Source organism: Podarcis bocagei (genome assembly GCF_964188305.1).
Source record: "Podarcis bocagei genome assembly, chromosome: 11".
In the NCBI taxonomy this organism is placed as follows: Eukaryota; Metazoa; Chordata; class Lepidosauria; order Squamata; family Lacertidae; genus Podarcis; species Podarcis bocagei.
Window position 1 is genome coordinate 36,294,846 of NC_138136.1, and position 9,566 is coordinate 36,304,411.

General features: G+C 41.6%; 1 protein-coding gene across 2 annotated transcripts in view; it reads left to right on the top strand.

The window, feature by feature from the left end:
- Nucleotides 1–8,888, top strand: part of SV2C (synaptic vesicle glycoprotein 2C) — a 95,442-nt gene extending 86,554 nt beyond the window's left edge. Inside the window, exons 13-14 of one of the 2 annotated variants that reach the window (XR_014012864.1) lie at nt 232–4,558; nt 4,629–8,888. Coding sequence is in view for 1 of the 2 variants with exons in the window: in XM_081212817.1 (XP_081068943.1) it covers nt 232–415 (184 nt within the window). In the remaining variant the exon portion in view is untranslated. Of the gene's footprint in view, nt 1–231 lie in introns of both variants that reach the window. The other variant, XM_081212817.1, reaches the window with a different exon arrangement.
- Nucleotides 8,889–9,566: the final 678 nt, after the last annotated feature.

The window sequence follows — 9,566 nt, forward strand, 5'->3', positions numbered from 1 at the left end:
CTCCGGCTTCTGTTATTTTATAAAACTCAAAGCAAATATTCAGGTTCAAAGGATATTTCACATGTCATTTTAGTGCGAAAAGTCTTGGACCTCTGAGTTCTGGCCATTTTCAGGAATAGTATGTAAACCAATGGACCATTTTTCTCTCATCTGCTTTCTGCCCTGATAAAACTTTTATTCTTTCCTCTGGTTTTAACTTCTTTTCTTTCTTTCTCTCTCTCTCCCTTTTAGGGCGACAGGCTTTGGCTTTTTAAATGCACTATGCAAAGCAGCAGCTGTCCTTGGAAACCTTATATTTGGTTCCTTCGTTATCCTCACCAAATCAATTCCTATTCTCTTGGCTTCCTCGGTTCTAGTATGCGGAGGCTTGGTAGGACTTCGGCTCCCAGACACCAGAACCCAAGTGCTGATGTAACTTGGGAAGGATTGTGGATCAAAAGCCATTTCAAGTTTTTTTCCTCCCTTTCCAAGTATCAGATCTCCTGGCTGGATGGGCAAAGGCTTCAGATTCTCAGTGCATGGAAGGTGACTGTATAGCAGAACTCCCACTAACATAATGAAATCACTGTAACAGATTTAAGCCCTTTTCCAAGGTGCTTCTTCATTCATTCAAACAGGGGGACAGTACCCTGCCTGCTTGCCCCACCCACTTCACCCTCTGACTCCCACACATTCAGCAAGGAAACGCCCATCGGTAGTCTGCTCTGTGTGATTGAATACCACCCTCTAGTTGTACAGGATTCCCAAGTACCGTATTTTTCGCTCTATAAGAAGCACCAGACCATAAGATGCACCTAGTTTTTGGAGGAGGAAAACAAGAAAAAAAATATTCTGAATCTCAGAAGCCAGAACAACAAGAGGGATCGCTGCGCAGCAAAAGCAGCGATCCCTCTTGCTGTTCTGGCTTCTGGGATAGTTGCGCAGCCTGCATTCACTCCATGAGATGCACACACATTTCCCCTTACTTTTTAGGAGGGAAAAGGTGAGTCTTATAGAGCAAAAAATACAGTACTTTTAACTGTATGCATAGTGGCTCACCCTTCATACATTTGCTAAATGTATGGAGGGTGTGGCTGGCATGCACATATTGACATTGGGGGCAGGTCAAGCAGGCATGCCCCCGCTTTCTCCTCTGCTTTTGAAGAGGGCTATTGTTCAACCTTTATAAATTCTACATGGCCCCTTGTATTTCAGGCTAAAAGGGCAGTTCAGTGAAGAATTAGTCGCCTTGACCTCAGCTGAACAACACTAGGGTAAGAATTATGTGAATTGCCCCATTAAGAGTTGCTTGTTTCCAGTCGATCTATTTTAAGTGATTTAAGAGGACAGTTTGCTGAAACAAATCAATAGTTCATATGTGACAGTTTTCCTACAACAAGGTCATCTCTGAATAGGAAAAAAAAAGAAGTGTTTTGGAATGAATGTTTTGTTTGCTCATGTAGGGAAAATGTCACATCTAAAATTGCTTTTAAAACTGCAACATGAAACTATCCCTGTAGTTTAACACTAATGCTTTCTGTGCCAAAAAGCCACACAAGTGAATATTACTATTTTTAATTAAGCTGATGATAAGTAGAAACTTCAAGGCCTTTCTTAGTAGTAAACGTTAATCTAACTTGCATCAGGAGATACAACATGAAATGGAACAGGCTGCATGACTGTACTTCAACACATATTTCCTGCTTTCTTAGAATAAGGGGCTGTGGGGGAAATGGCATTGCCACTTTCATAAGAAACCATTTTTATGCAAATTCAGGCTGGGCACAAACTGCCTGTTGCTGTTCAATCTGTTAACTATCTAATAACTTACTACATTATCACAGCTGAGCTCCTCACAGGGAAGTAAGGCAAAAGTGTAATAACAGAAATGTTTTCTGGATGTGCCATGCTCCTCATATGATGTTAAGAGTTTCTGTAAAATTGCACTACATGGTAACATTGCCCCCTTTCCCATGTTGGAAGCAATCAAACAAATAATTGCAATTTTGTGGGATATAAATTGGGTGACTACATTCTTTTTCTTGGTCAGATGGCTTTACAAATTTCTTGGGAAATGAAAGGCCATCATTCTCAACTGTCCCATCACCTTGCAGTTGATTTGCTGCAGTAATACTTCCACCCTGCTTGGACAACACAGGAGTGATTGCAACCTGAGCTAGGCAGAAGCTACAAAATAAAAGACTCTGTCGCACCAGTGTCCTGATGGTGACCTTGTTCATATGTTACTATAAGCCAGAGTACATCTTACTGTGACTGTATTGGCCTCTGAAGAGGACCTTAGATCCCCTCTGCTCTTCCCTGGGCTTGTTAGCTCAGCCTGGTGGTGAAGCCTGGGATTATAGTTATGGTCCTTCTTCCTTAACCATGGTTAAGGTTAACCACGGTTAACTACAGTAAACGTAGGATAAACCTTAGCTACAGATAGTGCTTAAAGAGAAGCTTTAAACCTTGGTTAAACTGCTGCACCACATTGAACTAAAAAGTGCAAGAAGGAACAAAGCAACTGTAATCTCCTCCTTGGGAGCCAGCATGTTCACAGTAAGCCATGGTTTGGCTTAGTGTGATTTGCAAACACAGCCAAAGCCATAGTCCTCCTGTAAGATATGGATTAAACCAATGAAAAAGAGACAAAAATGAGCAGGCCCCACACTGAAAAAATACTCTACTTTCCCCCTCCACTGCAGAATGCCCTTTGCCCAACTGCCAACCCATCTCTAAACTCATAATCACATATTTCCAAAGAAACACATAAGGCATAATCCAGAAAAAAATGTATGCTTGCCTTAACTATGTGCTTCATTCCAAATGGGTTTGGTGGGATTTACAATAGTTTTACTCTGGATTGGGCCCATCATGTTTACATTTCCATGATTTTCTTCTAAGTAGGTATTAATGTTATAATATTAATTTAAGCACAGAATTATTGCTTTAGCTGTATATCAGGTTTTTCAAGTGTATCAAAGTTCATGTTGAGTTCTGTGATTATTTCCACCTTATCACAGCTCTTCATGTTAGTTTAGGTTTTTGTTTTTGTTTAAAAAAAGCCTTTTATCTTTTACAGTTTTCTTTTCATTTGGAGGGGAGGAACCTTTTAACAATGCTCTCTTAGTCATTAGGGACCCTCATTAAGACTTCTAAGATTGAAATCTGAAGCCTCTGTACAGATTGGGAGTGATGATCAACTGCCAGCTGTAAATCATGCTTTTGACATGCACTGTCCACTTAAATTGATGTGGTATTTTGTCTGCTGCCTTCATGAATGTAATCACCGAAAAAAATCTAGAGCCATAGCTAAAGCTTTGGGGGCAGGGGAAGTAAGCACCAGCTCCAAAGCTGTTATCATTGTGTTACTTTCTCAGAATCTAATAATATTTTGAAAACAGATGACATTCTTATTCAGGATGTAGCTTTGACAGAATGTAGACAGTAAGAGTAAAAACAGTTTTAAGATATGAAGAGGGAAGTTAACAGAAATGACCAAAGGCATATGTATTCATTTTGTATGAATTGTGTGATGCATGATACTGGCAGGTCGGTTTCATCTCTGTATCCCTATTTCCCCACTTCCCTACATGAATGGGTAATACAGGACTCGGCCCTACCATTAGGCAAAGTGAGACAACCACCTCAGGCAGCAGATGATTGGGAGAGGAGAGATCAGGCAGATGTAATGACATGTTGCAGCTGTGTGTGCCACTGCACCTTCCAACCTGTTTTTCTACCCTACAGTGTAGTGGTGTCCTGTTCCCCGGGTTGAAGGAAGATTCAGCAACCAGTCTGGTCAGTTTTGGTACATACGTGTGCCATCTCATCCTTTCCCTCAGGCAGCAACATGTCTTGGGCCAACCCTGAGGGGAAAATGTCTAAAGTGTAAAAGAGAATGCAGAGCGAGTGTCAGGGACATAATCTGAGTCGGCAGAGGAAGAGTTAGAAAACGCTGGGAGGGGGATCGTGCACCACTGCAGCACATTACATTTGAAACACAAAATGGAGAAGAGAAAACAATCCAACCGGATGCAAGGCTGTGGCTTAGATGCAGATGTTTAGTTGCTAATATTAGCTCTTCAACAGTACAGATGCTATACATGGAATAAGTAAAACCAAATTTGCTTGAGCTGTGCTTCCCACTTTCACATAGTCCTTATCATTCAGTTCATAAAAACCCTGAGCAATCAGAATGGTTTATATCTCGGTGCCACGTGCCAGTTCATAACTCGCATGCACTACCGTATTTTTCGCTCTGTAAGACGCACCAGACCACAAGACGCACCTAGTTTTTAGAGGAGGAAAACAAGAAAAAAAATATTCTGAATCTCAGAAGCCAGAACAGCAAGAGGGATCACTGCGCAGTGAAAGCAGCAATCCCTCTTGCTGTTCTGGCTCCTGGTATAGCTGCGCAGCCTGCATTCGCTCCATAAGACGCACACACATTTCCCCTCACTTTTTAGGAGGGAAAAGGTGAGTCTTATAGAGCAAAAAATACTGTATGTTGTGTAAGTGTAAACAAGTGTGAAGCAAGGATGCACAAATGGCTGTCGTGTCTTTCCACTTTTCCTGTGTAATATACAAAAAGACTATGAGTCTTGAATCATTCCTGTAGGGAGATGGGTGAGTTACAGATTATATAGATGGTGCGTCCGACTGCAAGGAAGATGTGTGATGTGCTATTTTTCACATTAAACCAGAAGTCAGAAAATAAGGACCACATGTCAGTTGTGCTTCAGCTCCTCTAAACTGCAGCATGCAAGAATTCTTTTAGGAAAAAGCAATTCTGTAAATAGAGCCTTAAAAGGTTTGCCTTTCTTTATATCGCAACACTCTATTCCAGACACATGTTCAGTTTTTCATGAACAGCTTGTCAGTCCTCCTTTGAAGTGCTGCTGCCTAATCGGTCATCCCTCTGTCTTGTGCTAGATATAGCTAAAACACCCCATTTTCACCATGTGTAATTATAGGTATATTTTCTGTTGGGGAAATATTGCTGTGTTTAATGCCAGGAAGAAGTACCAGCAAATCTTAGTCTGTTATATTCACCTGGTTTCCTCTCCACGCTCGAATGGAAGGCAGACTACAAAGAATCTCAATATTGTCCTCTTATTTGGTGCAGAACCACATAAGAACCACTTTTCTAATGGCCTGCTTATTCTGAAACCAATTGGTATGAAATCTGTGTTACAACATTATAAGACATTTTTGTTTTAATTATCACTTGGAACCCCCCTCCCCCGCATTGAGTGCACATTACCACTCTTCAGTAGTTATGCTTTCCAGACACTGTCCCTTTCTGCCTACTGCAGCTGTAGTAGCTACATGTGTTGTGGGGTGGAGTCACCCTCCTGACACTGCTACTTAGGGCCACTGTCAAGGCCACACCAGTAAGATTGGGTGCATGGTGGCACCAATGATTCCATTGGCAGCAGTGGAGCACCTTGGTGGACCCAACCACACTGCCAAGTCATGTCCAGGCAAGCAACAGCTACAATGGGCTCCTGCCTGAATGCTGGCCCATACTGCTGTACAACTGGGCTCAGCAATCTTTCTCATAATTAGTCCAGCCCACAACCATTTCCTTCTCCAGTGAGAAGGATGAAGCTGGAGATCCTTTCTGCCAATGCCTTATCATAAATTCTTTGTTGTTTATATATTTTAAATAATGCAGGGAGGGACCAGTGGCCCTTTACAGGTTGTTAGACTCCCAATTCCCACCAGTCATTATTTTACATCTTGCATTGTGTCACTTGTGTGCAAACAAACCCATGTGCTCTCTCCCAAATTAGTGCATACATAAACCCTGCACGTGCACACATGTCCTTTTGCTTTGTAATGTTTTTTTGAAAGAGGTCTTGGCATGAAGAAAGGAGTCACCAGAATAAGAATACAAAGAATGCAACTTTTCAAAGAAGCTGCTGTAAGTGAAATGTGTGTGTGTAGGTAGAGTGAAAGAGAATCATTTCGGTCTAGGAGCAAACAAATCACTCATATTCTTTTTCTCCTGAATTTCCTGTCTTTCCCCACTATCAAAGCACAGGCCCTTGCTTCATATTAATAACATCTGTTCCTATCAGGCAGGAAACACAGCAGGAAACACATCTATATATTTACTAGCAGCTCTCCTTGAACGTTTCTCCCTGTTCTGTGATTTCTGTTTTCTTGCACACAGTATGAACACAACTAATTTAGTTAATGGGTGACACATTACTAAACCTAGTACACCAATTTGGTCTTTGGTGATACCAATCTCTGTACTTATATTAGTCAGATGTCTCAACTTTTGAGACTAGGTTCTGCAACACATAGGAGCCACAAATATATTCACCAGGGCTGGGATCCAAGGAACCAATCGTGAGAGCTTTGCATGAAGTATAAGGCATACTGAGTTTCAAAAGCATTCTGTGTTGTGCTATGGAGGGGGATCTGTCATTCAAATGGGAGGAAAGTCAAAATTCATACAAGCTGACGTGTGGATTTTTGATGTGTCTTAAGTTGCTCTTGGATCCCACAACATTTATCAATCTAATTCATTTTTAAACACATTAGTAGCCATCACAGCTCCCTTTGGTGCTAAATTCATTAGGTTGGTTGTAAATTGTGCAATGAAATACTTCCTTTTTAAGGAAGTAGATCTCATCCACTCCTTGTTTTAGTTTTTCTTTGTATGTTTTTCAGCCCTCTTCAAAATTCTTCTGAACTGGGGTGTCCAGAATTGCTTACAATAGTCTGATCTTGCATTTTCCTGTCCCTTTCCTAATAATCCCTGGCACAGCATTTGTGGTTTTTTTTGCTGAGCTAACTCTTTGCATTAGTATGGTTGCCCATTAATTGCATTTTAATCAAGATTTGTGCTGAAGCAGAAGGAAACTTCCGCCTTCACCTTCACCCCATCCCAACAAGATCCATCATGAGACTCACTCTGGTATGGCTCCCTCTATATTAGACCAATTCTGAATGTCAATTCAGAGCCTACACCAGACTGAGAACCACAGCTCCCTCATCAATCATCTCTGGGGAGGGTTGCATGCCAGTGTCTGCAGGGGCAGGTGGAAATGGGCAGGACAATACCTGTGCCTCTTGCCTTTGTATGTGCAATAGGGTACGTTCAAGCCATGCAAAGGTTTGGTGTTTCAACACACCTCCACCCATCCACATCTCTTAATCCTCCAGCCAAGCAAAAGCACTCAAGGAGAGCACAGGGCTGCTGAGGGGTGGGACCTTGGAAAAGGAACTATGGCCAGGGGAGAGTCTTGAGGGCCAAATAGACATTTGGAGGGCCACATTTGGCCCTGCACCTGAGGTGTCCCAGCCTGGGCTCCTGCTTCTGTGTTCTGCCAAAATCTAGCCTTTACCTGTTGTGGTACCTACAACTCTGTTCAATCTGTGGCATCTCCAGGAATAGGTGATTGGAGATATTCCTCTGCCTGAGACCTTGGAGAGCTATGTCAGTCACAGCAGGCAGTGCTAAGATAGGTGGACAAATGGATTGATCTGGTAGGAAGGAACTTCCTGTGTTCCTACAGTACCTTTTTAAAAAAGAGAAATAGTCTTCTTTGTCATGAACTTATTTTTTCTCCCCTGTCCAGCCTCCTATTATTTAGTCACAGCCCTCATATAATAAAACATTGTATATTGTAAAGAACATGTGATGTATAGATATGTATGTTGATTTTATATATTTTTTTTATATGTACATACATGCATTCAAGTTTGTGTGCATATGTTTGACTTTGACAAGCAAAATAATTTTATAGACTGACACCTGCCTTGGCAGTGTATATATCAGGGGCATGAACTGGCCAAAGATAAGCTCTTGTAAGTCCCATTGATTTCAGTTAGCCACATGTTTGAATCAATGAAACTTACAAGTGCTTTTACTTTGGCTGGCTGGTTCTTGGTATTGTTTGATCCATATTACCATTTAATTTTTGCAGTCTTGGAATGCAAATTTGCCCTTGAAACTCTGGTGGTGCAACAAAGACATTAGTGGCATTTTGCCATTATTGTTTTAGCTGCAAAAAAGAAAGCTCCTCATAGATAAGAAGTATCTTTTGACATGAACACATCATTCTCCATACATTTTGGTAAACAATGAAGAAACAGGCCATTAAAAAGTATCAGTTGTGTTCCAGCCAAGTAAGAAAAACATATGACTTTAGAATGTTATATCCCCCCCTTATTTGATGCAACATGTACATTCTAATTAATGCTTTGTATAGCTCAGAAAGTAGCTTCTGTGTAGTATATGGGAAAATATCTGTCTCTTACGTCCTTTATTTAAGTTGTTTCTTCCCAGGTAGTTCTGGTAATGTTCTTACAGCTAGCAATTGCTTATTAGTGCTTTTCTCAGTGGTCTTTGACCAGACAGGAACAGAGCCATTGCCAAGTTGCCTTTCAGTTAACTGTTACCTTTCCTAAAACCCCGTCCAGTATATCAGTGTTGCATGTTGGCAGTCCTACTGTTGCTTAATGGAAACACACCCAGACAGAACAGGGGTTAAAGTGAGTTTATTATTTCAAACTCTGACATTCATTGCACACGTCCTTTCCCTTATGCAAGTGACTTTAGGCTGTCTGTGTACCGAGGACCGAGTGGGTGTGCTTAACTGCTGAAGTAAGGGAGTCAGCAGCAGTTTTTTCTTCTTCCTCCCACATGAATAAACAAGGCCCTATGGACTAAAGTTCAAATGAAGAATCTACCCTTTTGCATAATGCATGTAGGGGGTGATTCTGATTGGTGGGTGAGGGGAGTTTCTGCATTCTCTACGCAATATGAAGGGTAGAACATGATTTTCCAAGGACTTAGCACTTTGAACCAAGGCTGTGTGATTGGTTATGCTCCAGAGCTGAGTTTTGTTGCATCTTGATGTGTCCTGAACAACTTCAGGGCTGATAGCTTTGAACTAAAGCAGAGACTTTTATTGATAGGTGTTTTCTGTGATACTTGCACCCAGAGCATGCCTTCCCAAATTATGGACTGGAACCCTTCCGTCCAGACCAGTAAGTTCTGATACCCATGTTCCTCAGTTGCCTGGCAGGCCTCCTGTTTATGCTTTTGCAACATGGTCATTAGCAGAAATCCTGGTTCAGAGTGCTGCTGTTCAAGCAGCTGGTGGTTATGTGAATTGGCTCAGAGACAGAAAAGTCACCTGCTAACTGGAAAGCTGCTAACGTGGCACAAGAAGTTTAGAGGAAGCTCCCTGGCTCATTCATGCAGTGGGTATAGAATATGATTATCAAATGCAAACATGCTGCTTTCACACAAGAGGAAGGTTTTAACCACAGCAACGGATATTTCACAACAGGTTCAGACCTCCAATTTCAGTGCTACGAAATGTTTTAAAAATGCTTTTAAAGTTTGCAATCCAAGTTCCCCCCCAAGCCCACTGCAGTCAACATTATGGCACAAATGTTCTGGTTTATTTCTGCCCCACTTTTGTTGCCCTATAGTTCCTCTGGACAGCAGTCATGTGGTGGTGTTGGGAAAGCATTCAACTGCAGAACAAATCCACAACAAATCCACTACTACTGTGTCAAGGACAAGTTGCAGAATACACCTGCAATAAAGAACCAAT